The sequence below is a fragment of the Vanessa cardui genome, chromosome Z (genome assembly GCF_905220365.1).
Source record: "Vanessa cardui chromosome Z, ilVanCard2.1, whole genome shotgun sequence".
Classification (NCBI taxonomy): Eukaryota; Metazoa; Arthropoda; class Insecta; order Lepidoptera; family Nymphalidae; genus Vanessa; species Vanessa cardui.
Genome location: NC_061154.1, coordinates 8,037,828 through 8,061,067, shown reverse-complemented (window position 1 = coordinate 8,061,067; position 23,240 = coordinate 8,037,828). Strand labels below are relative to the sequence as shown.

The window sequence follows — 23,240 nt, the reverse complement described above, 5'->3', positions numbered from 1 at the left end:
CATTGAGTTTTACTAGTTAAATTACTTTGAATTAAACCAATACTTTAGTATCACGAAAGCTTAAGAAAATTTTGTTATGTTAATAATAGATATAATAACATAATTCTGCAATCATTACGTTAAGTATTTTTATAAAGAACTCATAAGGCATAAACTTAAAAAAAAAAACCATTTTATTAACAGGAAATTTAGGGAACACTTTATAAACATTAAATTTTACACAGACTTAACCTGATAAGAATATATGTCGAAGTATATAAATATGTACCAGCAATTGAATATCCAGTAACATTCAGGTTCACATTGTTTTTTATATAGAAACATTACACTTACATACTGATATTTCAATAAAAAGTTACTTTTTCGGAAAAGTACTTTTGCAATTGTTTGCAAATTTCAATATAAAGCCTTAATTTACGTCTTTTTGTCCTTTCTTACTTTATTTATTTTATTTCCTAAATCTATTTCAGAAAGAACTTTGGTGTAATCATCGTTTATAGTTATTGACGTATTTTATAAATTATAGTATCGATATTAATTATATTAAGCATAAATGATAAATGATAATTTGGGTCACCAAAAATTAATGTGAATATTTATAATATGACCTGGCAATGCTGTCTTAGTGTCATAGAGTAAAAGTATTCATAGACTAAATTTGTAGTCAAACGTAGCATATACTCTGTGGTTGAAGTTTGTAGTTGTACCTGTACGATAAAACGTAGTGATTGTATATTATTAGATATATTTGTATATTCTCTTTGGTACAAATCGTAGTAGTACGGGAGTGTATAATGTTCGTCGATATATAAATTCTATATTAGTTTCTTGCTTTAATTCCATGTTAGTTTCTCTATTCATATAAAATAATATCAAAATGTCCTTTAAATTGATATCAGCTGTATTTATAATTACATGTTTCACCTTGGTATCGGTAAGTGTTAATCAAAATAATACATTAGAATAAAAGGGGATGTGTATTTGTAAGAAGATTCTATGAAATGATTCTATGAAAAACATTTGTGTTTACTTTTACATTTAAATTATGGAAAGAAAACAAAACTACAGAAGTCGTATTAAGTTTTAGTAACAACAATCAACCCATATCTCCTTAACAAAGAATGGGAAATCTTAGTAATACACACAATTAACTATTGATAAAATAAAAGTTATTTTCTTTAATAATAGTCGACAAGGGATATTATTTTATAAATAAACTTCTAAGAACATCAGATACATTCTTAAAAATGTTTCGGATTGAATAAAAATTGTATTTGTCTCTTAATTATGGACTAATCTTATTGGTGAAATTTTTTTTGTTACCTACCGATGCAGGAAATATATGAAGTTATAATTTAATTACTTTAATTAGTTACTATATAAATTGTTTTTTAATTACAGTGCTAATTAATATAAATTTAATTTACTTTTATTTAGAATGCTTAATTGAAAGCATGTAATATAATGTTTTATTTAAAGCCTTGACCTAAATATTCCATTTTTTGAAAAAAATAAAAAGATTTTTGAGAAAATAAAATTTCAAAAAAATAATTATTAATAATTATTTGATATAATTTGCTTCACTTTTATACATACTATTTATTTTAAAATTTGATTAAATTTTTACATATAATGTGTTTTGCAAATTGTGTCAAAATCCTGGTATTTATACTTTCTGTGTAACAATTACAGGGTTCATATGAAGATAAAAGATGTAAATGTGTTTGTCCAAGTCCTGCCGCTGTCCTGAATAACACAGTGGGCTCAGACCGGAAACTGTATATTGGCAATGTACCACCAAATAAGTGGTTAGTATAAAAGACCCTATCATGTCTCAATTCAAATCAATAGATTAATTGTGTCACTTACATTTTGAATGTTGTATATTTTTGCACATAGCTTTTGTTTTTGAATGTAATAAAAAAACAATGTTTGACAATGATTATTAGCCGCAGGCGAGGACTAGTTTAAAATAACACACTATGAACTTGTCCCGACTTCGGTTGGCTTCATTAATAGGAGCAGTCGCAGTATGATGGCATATCATATTATGTATTACAAAAATTTTTAAAATATTTACTATTCTTTAGATTCTAAGTGTAAATGATTCTATACTCAAAAATTAATGTTATTAATTACAGCAACTGTGATGGAGTGATCCTGCCTCGTGTTGGTGAATTGATCAAAGGACGAGAACAAGAATTTTGTCCACGTTGTGAATGCAAATATGAAAACAGGAATACCACAATAATCAAAGTAGATAGATTTAATTTTGTGTTACATATATTACAAAAAAATATATTTTTTTATATATTGATTACCTGAGTAGAGATGTAAACAAACCTTGTGCATCTGCAAATAATAAGCTAGGTCCTCTACATAGATGATAAGGTTTGAAATGTACACACAATTGAAAACTTGAAACCAAGATGGTTCGACTCTATTCTTCTTTTCTAAACCAAATTTACCGATAACTTACATATATATGAGCAGATAGTCGAAACTTTAATTGAATTCTGTGTTGTGTAACAAGTGTTTTATATAATTTTTATATAACAAATATGTTAAGTAACTAATTTCCTTTCCAGTTAAATCTCTTTATTGCTTAATCAACATGTCCTTTATCTAAAAAATCATTTCAAATTAGAAATTAGTGCCTTGATTTTACTCTTTTCTTCTATTATAAAGTTTATTCTAATCTATTTCCTTTATAATGATAATAAAATTAATCTCTTGTATTATCCAGGTTGTCGTTATCATTGTGATATGGGTCATCATGCTTCTGGTAGCCTACATGGGCTTCCTAATCTGCCTTGATCCACTTATCAACAAAAGAGCTAAGGCTTCCTACCAAGAACACACAAATGAAGATGTAAGTTTTATGATATTAATGAGGATTTGATCATAGCTTTAATAAAACATATTTGAACCATATTAAGAGAAAAAAAAAATAATTTTAACATGTTAACAAGACACAAGCAATGTTGTTTCAGGACGAAAGTACAATCAGTGGTTCATCACAACAAATGGGGACACGTGGAAATGTACTGAACCGTGTCACTCATCAACAAGATAAGTGGAAGCGTCAAGTCAGGGAACAGCGGCGCAACATTTATGATAGACACACCATGCTCAACTAGCATGGAATACATATGGATTGTTTAAACAGTCCTAATACAAATGGTCAATCAAGCTCCTGATATTAATTCAATGTCTCTGCCTATCAAAAGGAGCTACAAGTTAACATACATTGTGTGCAATTTTTATAAGAAAAAACATAATATTTAAATTGTAATTAAGGCCTATATTCACATACAATATTGTTAGGAGTGGATAAATCAGAAAACATAACATGACAAACAAAGCATTTCACAATAAATTCACGAAAATTTAAATAATGAGGGAGTCACAATACAAATTGGGTTATACAAAAATCAGCACATGATATGAACCTATAAGATTTGTTCTATAAACAACTGTGTCACAAATACCTAAGGTAATCTAGCAGTGCAAGTTATGATTGACTATGTGAACAATTATTAGATTTAGCACAGAATGGTTATTTGCCATGTGCTGCATGGTAAAGTACTTGAGTGTTGGTGAATAAAATGACAAAACAATGCAATGAGAATTTCCTTAGTCAACATACCATTGCTTCCACACTGAAATAATCTTGTTTGTGAATATGGTAGTTTTAAACTAATACATTAGACCATACCATGCAATTGTTTATCATATTAGTTAGAAAGATAAATTCATAAGAAATAAAAAAAATCTTGAAAACGAACTTTCATCTTAAATATATTATCTTTTATAATTGTAGGACGATGTTCATTTATAAATATGCTTCAAAAGTAAGGGGGAAAAAGAAAAATGCCAAAAATATATATGTTAGTAAAAGTAAAACATTGTAGTTATGTTTAGGGAGCTACCAATCACTTTTGTATGATCTGTTCACATGTAATTTAGATAGGAATTGAACTTCATATAAATACAAATTCAGTCAATAGAGGCACCTTAATTGTGATTCTAAATGCAGTAGCGCTCATGACCAATGAGCCACTAATAAGTAGGATTAGAAATTTTATTAAATTCGATATTAAAATGAATTAGTAGTATTTTTTATTATATCGGCCATTTTCAGAAGTTTGTTTTAGTTTCATTCACCAGTTTCAAGTTTAAATGTAATATTTTTAATATATTATTAAAACATTAACTTATTATATAAATTTATTTGATTATTTCTCAACAAAATATAACAATATATGCACATTCATAAATAATTTACTGTATAAATGTTTTTCGATTATAAACTGTTCGTCAAAGAAATATTGTTGTTATTTTGCACCTTAGTCTTCTGTTTCCTCACTTTGCATCAGTAAATTTTCAATCTGAAAAAATAAAATCAGTTTTTGAATTAGAATGTGTAAAACCTTTTTTAAAATTACACAATATAAACTACACCTGTTTAAAGTTACACAGAAAGGTATAATAATGGTCATTATTTATAGTTTTACAGCTGTTATTATTGGTATGTTAACACAGGGCTGATTTACAATAATATATCAGTAACATAAATCTTATATTCAGATTAACCTGAACCTGTATAAAAGTAAATAAATGTTATATTCACAGTAAAGAACACAATAGAGGAAATGCGCTATTTTTATATTTGTGTTTATTTTAAAGGACTCCGTACAGAATAGACCACAAGCATACAAAAAATCCAAAACACTAATTTAGTGCAAAAAATTCAGTTTCAAAATGTAATTTTAAATTTTCGCGCGAAAATGGATCCTTATTTCGTATGACGTCGCTCCTGTCTGTCACTGGCCCAGTAAGAGTACTTGTCATCACTGGCTTTTATACTTATGCACTATGCACTTTTACTCGACTTTTGAAATACTTTTTTGTAAAAATTTAAAACGGCCTCCAAAAAAAGCCGTATTGACATATGTGTTGTACCAATGTGTTCATCTACTTCAACAAAGTTTTCAAATAATTGGTTTATGAGTGGAACTTCTGACACAAAACTGAGAAACAAGTGGTTTCAAGCTGAAAAGAGGAATCTAGAATCTGCTTTGACAAACCCAACTTCCATTTTTATTCGAAATATGCAATTATTTTTCATTTCAATGCTCACTTTTTTTACAACTATAACCTCAAATAAGTAGTTATAGCAGGAGTGACGTCACTGAACGCTAATTAGTGTTTTTAAATGCGTTCCCTTTCAAGTTACTTTAATTCGTAATTGTTGTTAAAAAAAAACAACATTACATCAAATATAATAAACCTTGCAGTGGACTTTGCTTATAATTTTTCAACATTTTAATACCAAAAATTCCATAAATATAACATTAGCATGTGCCCTATTTTACTATTTGCCAAAAAATGCAATGCAAATGTGGTACATATATAATCTAAAAATTCAACACATTAACAGTGAAATCGTTTAAAACATTGTCAAGGCACTGGCATAATCTGGGTCACTATTCATAAATTCAGTAGCAATTGTCTAACAGGTGCAGAATTGTGAATGTCATTTAAAATTGGAAAACTATATAACTATGGCATGTTACATACAAATTACATTGAGTAATCAACGGTTACTCTTGTTATAAAAATGGCATTTGTTGACACTCATATCGCATGTTTTAAGTTTAATAAGCCTTACTAAATTAGATTCCTGCCATTGACCTATTTTGTGCAACCGAACCAGATGACACCCATGACAACAGATGACAACCAGATGACACACATGACGATGTGCTTTCAGGCTGCAGTTGAGTCTGCTATGTACATGCTAGATGTTAAGGCTTTAATACTATGAAGTTTTTAAAATAATATCGAAATAATTAGTTTCTTAATAATCTATGTTATTATTAAAGACCACCAAATTAAATCTAAAGATTGGCCCAGCATTAGCAATGTTAGGAATCCAGTCTCCATTTGTAATTATGCCCTTAGTTGACTATTTATCAAATCCAGTTGAATGTGTAAGGACATTCTACTGCCTTATTATAAACACTGAAAATAATACATTATATGCTAAATTTTATTCACTAGGCCCCAGTATGCGCAAAAGTCCAGCTCAATTGTTACATTTTGATGGAACTACCATTAAATTGTTGGAATTTATTCACACATATCTACTAGGTAAACAAATCATTAATTAAGACTAATTAAGATATTTATAAATAAAAATATAAACATAAAAGTAATTGCTTTGTAATGAGAAAAAATATGTTATAATCTTACTTCATCAGATGCAGTTTGTATTTGATATGAGTAAGTGGATTTTTTCGACACAAGCATTTCAAGCAGCATTAAAAATATGTAGTACCCTAGTAGCAGCATCACCATCCACACAACGAGTATTACTACAACCTGTAAAATAAGCTAATTAACATAACTAAATACTAATTATAATATAATGATTCCTTTTTGAAATTAAAGTGACAGCTTTTAATCCTTACTAATTATCAAATTCAATTAATTCCAAGTTGCTCTTTAAATTTAAGATATCAAATGAGAAGTCTACTGATAAACAACTTATCAAATGTTGTACCTTGATGAGAAATTAATGTACTTACCATAATTATGGTTGTATTCCTAGTCTCATACCTACAATCACATCGTGGACAAAACATCTGGGCATTATCTCGTATTTCATCTGCTGCCTTTGGCAGAATTACTCCATCACAGTTACTGTTAATTTTATTATAATTTTATTAAACATAAAACTGATAATTTATTTCTGTAATATGAAATTTATTTTCATCATTTGATGAGCAGGGGTGAATTTTAAATAATATTATAACCTTATCAAGTACCCAATTTATATTCATATTTTCAGACATAAACAAAAAAAGAGTTACCATTTGCTAGGTGGTACATAGGCAATATAAAGAGTTCTCTCCGATTTTGTACTATTCAGTATCGAAGTTGGAGTAGGACAAACACAACGACATCTTTTATCTTCATATAATTGAGTCTAAAAATGTTCATTAATATAATTATTAGTTAACTTTGGAATAAATATATTTATTTCAGATATAGACTGACTGGTACCTCCACAAAAAATATAGAAAATACAATTATTAATTTCCAAAACATTTTGTTTATTTTATTCACCTTTCACTATCAGACTTCACTTGTTATTAATTAAATTATCTTAAAATTTTCTAAAACGATCTTTTTCTTAGCTACCTACTTATTATAAAAATAATCTTATTCCTGTGAGTATAAATCAATAAAATTTATATACAGGATTGCAGTCTTCAAAATGTAAATATCTTAGTGTCATTATCATTATTTTGATGTCAAGTCATCAAGTGTCATCGTCAAATTTCTTCAAGACAAATTCATAGACCATGGATCTTGTTTTTTTTTATTTATGGTCGGTGGGCGAGGGCAGTCTTGTAACTTGTTTTTTTTTCTAATTAACAAAAAAAACTAATGCGTTAACTTTTATTTTAATATTCATTTTAAGCTCTTCTTCATTGTTTTATCAAAACAACACATTTTTCGTTTTATTGTTATCAATAGTAAAATTAATTAAGTACAGGAGTAAAGAATAACTTCAGTCATAAGTCGAAATATTTTTTTATTTTTTAATAGAAAGTGATAAATCATAGTCTGCAGAATCGTATTTTTTTTTTAAATCTATATCTATATACACTTTGAACTGTGTTGTATCATAACTCTATTTATTTACGGTGTGATTTTTGATCCTTAGAAGATACTTTAAAAATGTAGTTAAAAACTATAAGTTATTTCCAAAGCCGTTTTTTACAATTAATTGGAAATCAATACCTATTGAAATAAGTATGGTATGTATGTATAGAAAATATCTTTGGCATTCAAAATCGATTAAAATAACTGGTAAATCCTAAATTACACGAATCATAAAGCTCATTGATTTAGAATTAGACAAATATAAAAAAACCGATCAGTGCTTTAAAAATGAAAGCAAAATAAGTTATTTTTTTAAAATGTAATAATACTTACCAGTACAGTACAGTTTGTCTGAGCATAGAAAAAAAATATAAACATATACCTAACTTACGTTATATATGACAGGCGAATGTAGAATTTTTCAGAATAAAAATATAAATTGCAACTGTATAATTAAAATAACGCTTCTTTTTTACATAATTTTTTTTTCAACTGATATAATATGTTTTCAATGATAATTATACATCGCTATGTTTGAGAATTATGGGGTGAATTGGTAGAATTACTTTCTTACATAATTTACACGACAAAATAATACGATTAATCCACATCGAAATACTTTATTCAGACAACGTGATACATTGAAGTCGCTTAAGATTAGCAAAACTGGATTCAGATAATACTTTATGAAGAAAACTTGATACATTAAAGTCACTTAATCTTACTAGAACTGAGTTCAAGTAATTATTAATTATGGTAACATTACATTGAAATCACTTAATATTAACAGAAATGCATTCAAGTAATACATTATTAATACAACAATACATTGAATTCACTTAATAGTATGGGTGTTTTAATTGCGATTCAAATATGAAATGATGATGTTTAGTAGGACCGAAATCGTTCAGTAGTCCAATTTCGATCATGGCGGATAATCTACTGTGGTATATCTAGGATATTTTATCATGGGCTTTATACCCAGTATCTTGGAATCAATAGCTAATATTTACAAAACAAAAATATGTATAAGCAAAATTAATTATAAATATTTTAAGTTGTTTGAACTTGTGTATAAATCGCCAGTGTAATACAGCCTTAGGCAAAAGTTTTTTAGGAAAAAAATAATCTACTTATTTGGCATACATTTTATCATATTAATTTTAATTAAACCTACAGTATGGTATCATAAAATTTAAATCTAGTAACCTTAGTTATGGTAAAAATTACACAATAAATTAGTGTTATATGATAGAATAAAATTAAATATATAAAAATAGTCAAAATGTTTGGAAAATTAAATTTTCCTCTAAATTCCATTTCGATAATGCAATATTTTATTTTTGTCAACTACCTTCAGACTGAGGTTGGTCGAATAGATTATAAAAATTGCTAAAGAAATACTTTTTTTACTTAAAAATAGTTCTTAATAATTTAATATATAATGCAACCAAAGGCGGATTATATCGTCACAACACCAATTTTGGCAGGACGGAATAGAGTAAAGAACAATGCCCATGTCGACTTATCGACTTAATTAAAATTTTGGTGCCACAATGAAATCAATGAAAATTGATACCTACCAAACGAGTAAGATCCTGTTGAATGTCATCTCAGAACGGTTTAATTGTACAAGGTGACTACGATTTTGAAGAAAACTTATATGCCACAAACGAAGCACAATTCTTTATCTCCAGGAAAAGACAATGATGCTGAGAGCAATAATTGTTTGAATATAATTAATAAACATTAACTTAACAAAATAAGAAGATCTAATCGATGTGAGATTGATCTATGAACCAAGACTGCTTATCGTGGACATAGTAGAATCAATAAACGTTCTCGTACAAATTTATGCATTGGGTGCATTGAACGAACAACTTTTGTCTGAAACATAAATTAATAAGAGATAATTTAGATTAGGAATATATAACTTTTAGACCTTTCAAAATAATCAAGATATCTAAAGAGAATTTAGAGTTTGGTAATATATGGTTAAATATAAAATATACAAATTTTATATTATGAATAAATAATATACGGGCACAGCTTATTTCATTAGCGTTGTCACAAATGGGCATTGTCCTTTATAGATGTTATAACATCAAAACTCTTTTTTTAAAATATGATTATATATATCTTGTATTTATTACAAAAATAATAATGTCTTTATAAGACAAAGACCTGCCATTTTTTCAAAATTACCCAAAAAGCTCATCTCGAGGAAGGAATGAGAACATTTATCAACTATGGGGTTATATTCGACTAGCCTTAAAATTAGGTACACATATTTTAAAATATGCTGGAGCGGATTTAAGTCACTGGCAACGACGTTGAAGAGTGCCAATTTTTTAAATTAGCTATTCGATTTAGTCTTCCCTCTTCTCCTTTTTCCCAAGCTATTTAGTCAGTGCAGCATTTATTTTTTCCTACCTAGCTGTGCGTTATAATGACATATACTACTAATATTTTAGAACTCTTACTTTTCTGGTACAAAGTAGTTAAACTTTCGTGGACGTTATTTATAAAAAAAAATAATTAAACAAAAACAAAAGATAAACGTAATAGAAATATATATACCATAGAATGGTATGAATTTAAAAACAAAGGGTAAAAAATAGTATATAGCACACAATATGCCTAAGATTTAACGTAACTTAAATCCGCTTCTAAGTAAATGCCATCTTACACCCTAACATCGAATAGGTACATACAAATGAGTAAATTTATTCTTACCTATTTATTCCTAATCTTTTAAAATTGTGCGTACATATATGGTACTGATGTGTAAGTATACGAGATTGATATGGAAAAATAAAAAAAGTATGTTTTCGGCGTAATGTAGTACTCACTTTACCAATACCCTAAAAAGATTCGCCTTTACATTTGTCTGTTTACATTACACAACTCATATCTTCTACAAGCATAATTATGTGTATTTAATAATATAGTATATTATGTAATTATATCTTTATGAAATTTAAATACTCAATTAAATATACATTATATCGGAGAGTCCAGCCATGAGCCGTTTAAAAATGCGATTAATCACGTGTAAATTATGATGGCATAGTTTGGTTGAAAAACAATTTCACCAATACAAAAAATATTTATAAAATAGAAATTGTTAGGAATCGTATACTTACTCAACATTGGTGACAACATCCATTAAATCGCGAAAAACGCTTAATTACTAGACAAGAGTATAATATATCGAGTATAATATAATAAGAGTAATAATGATACATACAGCGCACGCTTAATCAAAAAAAGGAATATTTTAAAAACGACATCTATTTGGATAGATGATTTGTGCAAGTCTCATAAATAATTTATGTTTTGACATCAAAAACGTTGGTGTTAGTAAGAAAGAGATATATGACCATTATCAATATTAATTGCAGTCGCGTAAATGTCTTGTTTGTATTTGTATATACAATCATACTTATATTTGTCATACGCGTTTAATCATTAAATCACCATTTAAATATTCAATTTTTAAGTTAAGTCTGTTTTTGATTAAGCGTACGACATATTACTGATAAAGCCGTAATAATTGCACCCTTGAATATTTCTTGGTTTAAAACCAGATAAATACGGGAAATATATGAAGATGTTTTTTTTATAAATCCTCGTAACATGATATTTAAGCTGTTAGCAGCTTTAAAAAAGGAAATGGGAGATCTATATGTTTTCTGTATTTACTCAGTATACACTACTATGATCATTCATATTAAAGGGATTTGATTTGTTGTGTACATCAACTACAACAGTATAAAGTTTGTGTTGAAATAGTGTTATGCGGCTATCGAGTACTGTTGAACAGGTTAGGACACTAAGAAGGTATTGAATAGGATTTTTTTTTATTTGAATGTAGCTTGCATTCCATGTTTCATTTAATCAGTTTCACATTCTGGTGAGGACTGAAAGAACCAGTTACCGGCCGCCGCCCTGGCATAGATCTCGTCTCGTTCGCGAACTATAATCATTTCATCCCGGAGTCTGCTCAGTATGTATCGATGGGACTCGCTGTGGGATCTTCCACGAATCCTGCGCCTCCTTTGGCGCCTTGTCATATTGCTTCTTGTGACGAATTTTATTCCGTACAAACGTAGTAAGGATCCATACGACAATACTGTTGGGTGTAGCGCCTAATTGGTATACAACAATGTTTAAGTATTATTTAATTTTCTATGAATGAGAAATAACATAAACAAGAATTTAAAAACAAGTATCATTATATAACTATGCTCAGAGGAAACTTATATTGTAGTTTAATTGAAATTTTGCCGTCAGTATTTAATCACTCTGACAAATTCGAAAAATCAAACATGCAAAACATAACGCATGTTCATGTGATGCTGTTATTTCTAATTAACTAGGTTAATAATCAACCTGAAATTGGTCTCTATAACGGATATTAAGATGAATAATATTTAAGAACTAATTATTTAAAGTTACCTGTAGAATAACCTGAGCAGCACGCTGCTTAGCGGATCTCCTGTTGTTGTCGAGCACAGTGGCACTGTGCTGGTTCACTTGCATTGTCAGCTCAATGCAGTTATATTTTAAACGCCTGGTCTAAAAAGAGAATAAAAACATAATTTTCAAATCATTATGTTCTTAATTTAAATTTACTGTCATTTGTCATTTTTTTTTATAAAAAAGCATAAGATAGTATATTTTTTTATATTGAAAATAAATATTCGAATTAATATTCGAATACCTGAATTTGTACATGGGACTCCTTATTTCCCATTTTGCTCATAGAAGCGAGCAACACATCATGCGGAGCCGTCTCGTGCGTGGCCTCGTCACAATCTAAGACCATCGGGTCTGTGATCCCAAGATAATCAAAGCCCTGGAATCATATTCCTCGTGTCTTACTCTAGACAGGCTACAACTATTTATAACTATTATGAACTGTAACGCTCACGCTCAGCTCATGTTTGATGAATATATGTAATCCAAATAAAAATGGAAATGGAGTGAGCTGAGATGGCCCAGTGGTTAGAACGCGTGCATCTTAACCGATGATTGCGGGTTCAAACCCAGGCAAGCACCACTATATACATATATGTGCTTAATTTGTGTTTATAATTCTTCTCGTGCTTGGCGGTGAAGGAAAACATCGTGAGGAAACCTGCATGTGTCTAATTTCATCGAAAATCTGCCACATGTGCATTCCACCAACCAGCATTGGAACAGCGTGTTGGAATATATTCCAAACCCTCTCCTTAATGGAAGAGGAGGCCTTATTTCAGCAGTGGGAAATGTACAGGCTGTTACTTTACTTTTTTTTACTATTTCTTTACTATTGATTGGTGTTTGTAAGCGCTTATGCAAAAAGGTAGTCAAATAACACTAAAGCTTTTATAGAAATAATAAATCACATATTAACAACTCACTACGTAAATATTCGGACTGGTTGGGCGCTGTGACACTGGCTGTAGAAGAAAACGGTGCACCTCAGGTATAAGCCTTTGCATGGACGAGCGTACGGCGTTAAACTTAGCCTCCCGTTTGCTGTAGCCGTATCCCACACCATACTGATCGTTGCCAATCAGCACGGTGGCTTTTATCATTGATGACTTAGCTGTGATCCCAAAAGGACAATAGCAGAAGATGTTGTAAATGAAGACAAACAAAGCAGATAAAATCAGAATCCATCCTACATTTTAACCACAAGGTATCATATTTAAAAAAATAGTATCATAAACAGATGCTATGATACATCTTCCGGTTAAAGATATAAAACCTTATTTTTTATTTAGGTAAGATAGTACTACCTAAAATGGCCAGATGGCTAAAAGATGTGATGCGTTCAAGCGAATTATTTTAATAAACGAGCCACATATTCACACAAAGAATTATAAGTTTTTAAGAAATCTTCGTTACGGTTTTAACCTCATCAACTAAACGACTACAGTATATTTATGAAACATTACCTTGATGTATAGTTTTTGGTACATTTTATATTAAAAACGGAATGGAAAATGATGCACCTATCGCTTTAGTTGGTCTCATATGGAAATTCGAGGTTTCTAACAATTTACATCAAGCAATTCTCTACTTCAGCATATTTCGTTATGGCTATTTACACAGAAGTGATCGTCTTACCGCTCTGTTTGTACACGAAAGTTGGCTGTTTTTGCAATGTACTACACACGTACTCGTGAAACATGGACAAGTAACGAGCCTCGTTAGATGTAACTTCCGGCTGGATAGATGGCATAGCGCGAGATCCTGTTTATATAATATAATTGTTTAGTAAACGTTAACTACATTGATAAAAATATAATAAAAAATGTAATTTAAAGAAAAATGATAACAATTTTATTTAATGTAATGTAGGCATTGAAACTATTAAAAAATAGTATCCTTTATATTGTTAGCCACAGTACCATGATGTCGAGGCCGTGGTCTGTAGCTCGTGGATGTCGAAGCAAAATTAGAATCTCGACGAGAATGAAAAGTCGGCTTCGTTGGTCGGCTGGCTCGGCCGACATGACTGCAGATAAAAGCAAAAATTTACCCGTCTAAATATTACTAATATTATATTTATTCCGGAAATAACTTTTAAAATTTTAAAATATCTATTATTTAATTGAAATAATCTTTTGGTAACCGCAAAACAGGCTTGACTTGTGCGGCGGCCACTGTATTTGTCAATAATATTTTATATTTTACTTTATTTTGAAATTTAAGACACTTACTTAGTTCGCCCGTGATTAAAAGGCTCCAATTTGATATTATTCATGCAGGCCTCATTTATTTCCGCGCGTACATGGTATTGAAATTCACTATTAGTGTTAGGAGATTCGCTTTGCTGTGACGCAGGCGCGGAGCTGTCCTGACTCAACGGTACGTGGCTACTGCCACTACTACTAGGACTGCAGGTTCTAAATCCCTTACTATCAGAGTAACCTATGCAAGCAGCTACATCCTGTTTCCCTTCTTCATCCTCATCTACTATGTCCATTGCTTTGTCTTCATTTGACGGTTCTTTTTCAACAGCAGCGCTTGAAGATGCAAGCAGATTACTAACATCCATTTTATTCTCATCAGATCCCAAATTTAGATTTTTTTGAGTTTCAGTGGATTTTATATTTTGCTTCTGTTCCTGGGCTAGACGATCACTTGATATCTTTTCCTCTTCGTATTCCAAGGCGCGTCTTTGAGACACATAAGGTATAGAACTCATTGGAATTCCCTTATTCTAAAAGTAAGGTTTTCAATGAAATTCTGTTTATATATGAAAAATAGAAATTATAATATGAACTATATTGTTATCTATCCTTACCGCTTCAGGAACATATGGTTTGGAAAGGGTACATACACGTGTGGGTTTATGCATGTATATCGGTACGCCACTATCGTGCCAAATTACTTTCCAATCGGACGGAAGAAAGTCGCGTTTAGTATTTTTTTCTGCAATAAAACTAATTTGCTGTAGCTTACAGAATACATAAAACAATAAATATAAATAAGGATTTCGAGCAAAGATCCAACATATGTTTTAATTATAAATGAATTAGACAATAATTACAACGTTTAATAAATTTTTGAAGTACCATCAGCACTTTGACCCGACGACGTTTGTCCAGACTTTTTGGATTTCTCCTTGGAGTTCTCCTTTTGTGTTTTTAACCCATCTTCTTTATCTAACTCCAGCGGAAGAGCCATATTTTCTATTTTATCATCAATATCCATTTGTTCTTGAGATGTTGGAAGGTTCTCAATGGCGTTGTTGTTCTCGCCATTATCATCATTACTATTTTCTGTTTTTAGTTTATTTTCTGGCGGAGAACCTATTTCCTGCCCTTCACTCATTTTCAAGTTTTTCCCTAAAACATAAATTAACTAACTAACTATAACAACATCAGAATGTCACTTATTATTATTAATTAGTAGTGTAAATTATTAGGAATGTATATTGTGACATAACTCGATTTTAAAAAGGAAAAGATACAAATTAATCCTTTCAACCGATTTTTCATAACCAGATGTATTTATGTTCGTGAAGTTGATCTTTCTTTTATTTGATTACATCTTTGGTGACTTTTTAATATTAAGCAATTTAAACTATAATCTTAATACTAGATTATAAATAATCACCAATAGATAAAGTCTTATTTAAAGTCCAACAATTATAGGAAATGTAATAAGGCAATATTAAACATAAAAATAATCAGTTTTATTTCCCATCACGTGAGAAGTCAAACCTCGGTGTAAATTGGGGGGCGTTGTCGTTCAGTTAGGTCTCGAAATGGTAGATTTAGATCGTCAAGGCTGGATTTAATATCAGACGGTAATGAATTAATAAGCGAATCGAGACTTTTTTGCATCGGTCTCCGAAAGTTCGAACTTAATAAGTTGCTATTCAATTATACTGCTATGAAAAAGCTGTCTGTTGAAATTGCTGTGTGAACTAGTGAAAAAAATTCGTACGACCCGATTTTCAGGCCTTGTCTATAGACATAGAGCGAATTGTATGAAAATAAAAAGCATTCCGTTGTTTCGATTTTGCTATGGTCTATATTTCCTTGACATTAAATACGAAAGAAATAATAAAGTAGGACTGCATCAAAGCTAACTCAACCTTCATTGGAATGTATCTTTTGGTAATTTCTGATTCTAAGAAATCTAATTTTTTTTTTAATTTTATATTTCCAATAACTTTTATTCATTCATTTGATTGTCAATAATGGACAAAGTCTAGAACTACCCAACCTAGAACCTATTCAGTGTTGGTACCTATGGAAACCTACTATTCCGAACTAACCTATAAAAATAAGAAAACATTAGTTGCGCAATTGTGACCCCTTTTTGTTCACATTTTTCCGTTAAACACGATTAAAATTTTATGATAGTATCATGATTAATAGTAGTATCATGACTATATAGTTCATTATCAATAGGTTTAAACAACTTGATGAAATACTGTTAATAGTTAGAACTGAATTTCGCTGCAAGGATAAATCTTCATAATGTCATTTAGTGCATCTAAAATATACTTCGCTTCTATAAATTAGTTTTCTAGCCACCGTACGTCGTAAGTGCCGAAAAAATCATATGTTTACGCTTTTTGTTCAATCGTAGTGATATCATAATATATCATGCCTATAGATTTGACAGATTTTAAAGGGCGTCGTTTTTAAATATATTTTATTTTTAGTGTATTTATAATAATAGGCATTTAACTAAAAGTAGGTTTACCTACTTAATTACTGAATATTTATTTAGTACCCGGTTCATACATTCATAGATTTGGTTTTCTGAATTCTATATTAATAAAGGTTTTTAACTACCCTATTATGTATAGTAGAAAGGGGTTTATGTTTTTTGAGTTTACACTGCTGTTTTGTTCACTGAACTCATGATTTTACTTGTATATTAAGCATGATATTAAAATATGTATTAATAATGTTAATAATTTAGAAAGAAATTCAATTTGATAAGTTTTCGTTTAGCACATAGGTAAAATACCCAATAGTCAGCCATGTACCAGTACTCAGCCTTTACAGCCTTTATTTTTTATAAATAGTGTCAATATTTGTTTACACCATTAAAATTGTGTTTGAATGAATCCTAGTCTCATGATTGGCTAGTTCGCACACATACAAACCAATATTCTGTCAAATGCACTGCTGTCACCGACGTGACGATACGCGCCATTGTTACTATTTTTTTCCTAATGAAGCTCGTCCGAGTATTCGGTAAGTTTTTGTGTTAATATGTTGTTATTTACAGTGGCTGATCATATTGTGTTATGATAAAATGATTATTTTACTATAAAAACAACGATAGTAAAAATTTTATTTGTTTAATATATTGTAATGTATGGTATGCGGCCGACTACTGGGTTGTGATTTTTGACTGCAGATCCAGTGATCAGCCTTAAGTGGCTGACTACTAGTTTTCTTGGGAATAACTTAGATTTAGCTGAAATTAACGGAGCGGATTAACTTTCCTTTGCTTAATATTTTGGACTTAACTTTTCTAATACGAATTCTGTATTTTACCAGTAGTCAGCCGCGTTCAAATACAATTGCATGTTAATGGCCGAGCACCGATGGGTCTAAGAATCCAGTAAACAGCCGTTAGTTCTGTTGCACTAAAGTCAAGTTATAAAGTCTTAAATCAGAGTTCAATTTATGTGTGGACATTGTTTTAGATTTCCATCATGTCCAAAAGACCTATCCACCAATATAAAGAAGAACAATTGACAAAGGCTATGGCTGAGATTAGACAAGGTATGAAGATTAGTGAAGCTAGTCGAGTTTTTATGGTTCCGCGAGGGACGTTACAAGATCGACTACATTTAAGGGTTCCAGACTTACCCCGTAAAATGGGACCGGATTCAGTGCTCACCAAAACTGAAGAAACTGCATTGAAAAAGTGGTAAATACCGTCCATAATATTATATCTGAAGATAAAATACTTAACCCATTTGTAAATAATAGACCAGGGAAGAAATGGTACCAATCATTTCTTAGAAGAAATCCCGAGTTAAGTGAGAGGACACCTGAAAATATATCTAAGGGTCGAGCTGCTGTAACTGAAGAAGGTATTCGGAAGTGGTTTGCTGAACTTATGAAGCATTTAGAATATATAAACGCAACTGATATTTTGACCGACCCTGACCGAATACTTAACGGTGATGAAACTAGTTTTTTTATATGCCCCAAGACTGGAAAAGTGATTGCACCAAGAGGCTACAAAAATGTCTACCAAATGGTAAAAGGCATAGAAAAAGAAGCAGTTACAGTCCTGATATTTATATCGGCGTCCGGAAAAATTTTACTCCTTGTGTAGTTTTTTTGTAAGACCACCAAAAGATGTTATTAACAGTATGCCTGATGGATGGTTATTGGGAAAGTCAGAAACGGGTTGGATGAAATTAGAATTTTTTTATGATTACATTGATAAAGGTCTGAACGCATGGGTGGAAAAAGAAAAAATGAAAAAACCTGTTCTCGTTTTTGTTGATGGCCACAAGAGTCACTTAACAATGCGTCTCAGCGAATATTGTCACGATAACGGTATTATCCTTTATGCACTTCCACCAAATGCAACACATATGATTCAGCCCGCTGACGTGAGTGTGTTTAAGCCTTTCAACTCAACCTGAAAATGTCAATAGTGTTTTGACCAAGGCCACATTTTGTCGATTACTTGAAAAGCTCTTAGATAAAGAAAATTTGTCTAGATCAATCATCAACGGTTTTCGCAAATGTGGATTATACACATACGATCCAAGCGCTTTGGACTACTCAAAATGTGTAAAAAATTACATTACCAAAAATTCAAAGTCTTCAGGTACCAAAATTAAGAACTGGTATTTGAATACCGCCATTAAGTGTATTAATCATCTAGATAATGAGCTTAAAAATGTTGGAGTAGACACAACAACTGTTATCAATGTTTTGAGAGCGGTAATAAATATGACAGGACCTGAAAGTTTAAATTCAACAAACAATTCAACTAGGGTTTCTACAATTGATAACATTTCTGCCTGTGGTATTGATGAAAACCAATTAAAAATAGCATCAGGATCAAATGAAAATACTGAACTCGTAAGTTTGACAGTGATAGGTGATTACACATTAGAAAATAATTTAGATAACTTTACTGAAGAAACGTTATTCTCGAACGAGTTTGAAATCACAACTGACGTTGCAGTGATTCACCAATGTGATTTTCGAAATTTCGAAATTTTTGAAATTCAAGACCAGACACCAATGTTTGTTGCAAGTGATCAGGACGGCGACTGTGTTAAAGAATGCCCAACAAATGAGACATCGGAATCAATTTCGGAAAACTATATCGAAAAGAAAGACATCAAACTAGGTATAAGTACTATTCATGGTATAATTGATAAAGAAAATGAAGGCGTTTAACAAGAAATACATACCTGCTATGAAATGGAAAATACAAGAGAAGCATTGATCTTAGAAAATAATAATTATGTAATGGATAATGTGAAAGACATAGGAACAGCTAGTAACGTTGACTTTATCAAAAACAAAACTGAACAAGACGTGACAATAAATATGAAACCTGTACTGCACGAGGTTAACAAAAACAAATATAATATATATAGAAAACAAAATAAAAATATTGTTTGATGTGATTGTGAAAGCTGGAGATGTGTTGCCCGTTTTAAATAAGTTTTTTACCTTACCTGCTGTAACTAGATCAAAAAATAAGATAAAATCAATGAATATAATAGAAGGTATTTCTTCCGAAGAGTGGAGACAGTTTGAAAGACAAAAAGAAGAAATAAAGGAACAGAAAAAGAACGAAATAATAAGTAAGAAACTGAAAAGACTTGAAATTAAGGCAAAGAAAGAAGAAGAGAAACAAAAAAAGAAAGAAGCAGCGCAAAAAGGAAAGCGGAAATGCTGTTGAATTCTAACCAAAGTAAAAGAAATAGAACAATAGGACCTGTACCTACTATAAACAAGATAAGATGTAATAATTGTGAAGAGGATATGACTAGCGATACCGAAATAAACGACCTGAAAAATATTGGTTGTGATAATTGCCCTGCATGGTACCATTTAAAATGCACTGAATTCGCTGAGGATATGTATGAAAACATATGTGATAAGAAATTTTTATGCCAAATATGCAAAGTTGGTGAGGGGCTGACTTTAGGGTAAGTCATGGCTGACTTGTGGAGAAATGAGGCTGAGCACTGGGAAAAAGTGCCATACTATGATTATGGCTTTTTTTTCCTATGATTCTAACAGAAGTTTCATGTTTTGTTAATTTTTTCACAAAATTTAATAAATAACTTTTCATAATACAGTGGTTATTTTCATGCAAAGTTTTTCATGTTCAAAGTATAAATTAACTAAATTTAATTCCTCACTAAAAGGCTGACTATTGGGTATGTTGCCCTACATCCGATTGAACATTTTTGGTATATGCTCATTTTTCTTTTGTTTATACTATTTTTATTTGAATAACAGATTTATTTAATAAGAATTTAAAAATATTATGAGCATCTTTAATTAAATATTTGATTTTTCTAAATTATATAAATTATAAAGACTTTGAAATATTCCATAGATCATAAAGGTATATTCAATTTATTCAAATACATATATAGGCTACTTAGGCTAAAAGATTAAGCATGTTATATTTTGAAAGAACACCAAAAAAACTTTGATTTATATATTTTTCATAGTCATCAGATCACTAGAACTATATCGTATTAATCAGTAGCCATTTAATTATATAAAAAGTAAAAGAAAAAAAAGAAAAACTGTTTAAATATTTTTATTCATATTTATCACAAAATAAAACTTTATAATATTAAATAAAAACCAAAAACATGCATTTAACAAAGATGTAACAGCTAAATTATTATAATCATATTTTTTTAAACATAACTTAACTAAAGATAACAATTACAATATACATATACAATTAATTTGAAATACAATTGATATATAATAATATTTACTTTACATTACATTGAAAGAAAAAAATTATAATATGATATTTGATTAATAAGATATTTATATCACATATGTGAAAAGATATGTCAGTAAGGGGATAGACAGTTGTATTGGCTCCGACCAATTATAATAAATATCATTCACAATACAAATTTACACAGCAATGTGTATTGCTATTTAACATATTAAAGATAAAAACATTCACAATATCAAGAGAGGGCTTAAAGAGTGCAAATCAATATCTATCTATCATTATATATCTATCTTATTTGTTGTTCGTATTGAATTTTACAATATATTTTTTGACATATTGCTGAAAAAAATCCTTATAAGAAAACTGAGTAAAGAGGAAAATATTTATTACTTAAAAATGCTATTTTATGTATATATATATAAATATTCTGCCTATAATACAATAATAGTCCAGCATTCAATATAAAGAGACAAAGAAATATCAACAACTACCAACAGCATAAATATCCAATGAAGATTAACAATTGGATGTTTCCCATCGCTAGATGCCGACATTCTATGTTGCTTTCAGCAAACTACCAAGTCATTATAATGAAGAGACAGCGGATTTACGAGAAATTGACTTCAATATAACACAAAGTACAATCTTTAGCAAAACCGCCACAAAAATAAAAGAAATAACCGCATCAATACCCCTGAAGATAATACATTACATAAAAGATGGCTCCTGAAAAAATGACAGTTCAGAAATATATACAATGTGGTAATTGGCTTTCATGAATGTATAGAAATATAAAATACCATAGTGAAAGAGCCGGCAAGCACTTTCAAGCAACGTTGGTTGGAAATAGGTAAAATGTTAATAATTAACATAATATTTAAGTGAAATTGCTTAAGAGAAAATCTTACTCTGATCCGTGCCTTAACATTAATGTAGAACTAGACTTACTTATTCAGATGAGTCTGGGGTTTGAAAATATTGTCACTTTATAGATGATGATTCTCTACCCGATCAGTCATACCTAATTTATAAAATAGGTAACAATGTTGTTTCACAATGCCAATAAAAAAATAATATTCATTGTGATACCATAAGAAAATTTTGCCCTTAACCAAATTCTATTGGAATGTTTCCTACATTCCAATAGAATTTGGCTGTAAATTTTGTTTATAAAGTATAAACAAAACAAAACAATGAAATCTTTGTTGACAACTTTAAATATCTCTGCCAGGAATTTTTATAAAGAGAAATTTCGAGCATTAAATATTCAATAAGACCTATAGTGAAAATTATTTAACATAAAATAAAAAGAAGTATTGTTCCAACTGCTTTGATGCTGCCAGAGTAAGATTTTCTTAATTTACTAGGTTTAAATCAAGCGTACGCCATTTCAAAAAGGTACCTCACACGTTAGTCAAAAGTGGCTGCCAGCTGACGGAATATTAATTATAATAGTTTTTAGTATATATTAAATATATTACATTTCGCAAGGGCACAAGACCACAAAGTAATATCGCATAGCATTTTTTTTCTTACCTGATCTTGTCTGCAAGTCTGAATATAAACGGTCCACTCTGCATCAATGCCAGATGAAAAAGAGTTAAGTCAAGGACAAATACAACTAATAGGTATGAAAAATCAATAAATCATTAGTATATACAAACAACTAATCAATACATTTTCAGTGTTGCCAGTAATGTTTATCGGCAGCAGTGTTGTGGTGTTGATATAAAATAAACAAAATTAATAATGATTTAAACTCTTAGCTGGCAAGCCCACATTTAATTGTAACATTTTCATTAAAATCTTTATTGTATTTAAATATTGCGACTTTGTAGCCTGTTATGAAAACAATAACATCAAACTTTAGTTACAAAGCCCAATTGATTAGTTTCAAAATGTAGACCGCCATCAAAGACAATTTATGTAGTGGTATCCCTGACTAAATGAGATAAAATTTTCATATTAATTTATAATCTACATATTTTATTAATATTTGGGCATAAATATTATAATTTTTACAGAGCTCTTCTTATTTTTTACTACAACTAGTAAGGAGAATTTTCTGAAAATAATTCTATCGACTTTTTATTTTTGTGTTTATTTTAAAGAACTCC

General features: G+C 30.0%; 3 protein-coding genes across 3 annotated transcripts; 1 reads left to right on the top strand and 2 right to left on the bottom strand.

The window, feature by feature from the left end:
* The first annotated feature begins 669 nt into the window (after nucleotides 1-669).
* On the top strand, nucleotides 670-3,787 carry LOC124543071 (uncharacterized protein CG1161-like). The gene is made up of 5 exons (XM_047121103.1): nucleotides 670-934; nucleotides 1,693-1,808; nucleotides 2,142-2,256; nucleotides 2,747-2,872; nucleotides 2,994-3,787. Exons 1-5 carry the CDS (start codon nucleotides 878-880, stop codon nucleotides 3,138-3,140), a joined length of 561 nt encoding a protein of 186 aa, XP_046977059.1. The 5' UTR covers nucleotides 670-877; the 3' UTR covers nucleotides 3,141-3,787.
* Nucleotides 3,788-4,217: 430 nt separating this feature from the next.
* Nucleotides 4,218-7,311, bottom strand: LOC124543072 (proton-transporting V-type ATPase complex assembly regulator TMEM9-like). The gene is made up of 5 exons (XM_047121104.1): nucleotides 7,072-7,311; nucleotides 6,879-6,994; nucleotides 6,594-6,708; nucleotides 6,259-6,387; nucleotides 4,218-4,391 (listed from the first exon to the last, which is right to left on the bottom strand). The coding sequence occupies exons 1-5, from the start codon at nucleotides 7,114-7,116 to the stop codon at nucleotides 4,350-4,352; spliced, it is 447 nt and encodes a 148-aa protein (XP_046977060.1). The 5' UTR covers nucleotides 7,117-7,311; the 3' UTR covers nucleotides 4,218-4,349.
* A 3,429-nt stretch (nucleotides 7,312-10,740) lies between these two features.
* LOC124543345 (microprocessor complex subunit DGCR8-like) lies at nucleotides 10,741-22,801 on the bottom strand. Its single transcript, XM_047121546.1, has 10 exons — nucleotides 22,660-22,801; nucleotides 15,252-15,524; nucleotides 14,981-15,108; nucleotides 14,394-14,896; nucleotides 14,082-14,188; nucleotides 13,798-13,923; nucleotides 13,086-13,273; nucleotides 12,404-12,538; nucleotides 12,139-12,258; nucleotides 10,741-11,828 (listed from the first exon to the last, which is right to left on the bottom strand). The coding sequence occupies exons 2-10, from the start codon at nucleotides 15,508-15,510 to the stop codon at nucleotides 11,574-11,576; spliced, it is 1,821 nt and encodes a 606-aa protein (XP_046977502.1). The 5' UTR covers nucleotides 15,511-15,524; nucleotides 22,660-22,801; the 3' UTR covers nucleotides 10,741-11,573.
* Between the last annotated feature and the right edge of the window lie 439 nt (nucleotides 22,802-23,240).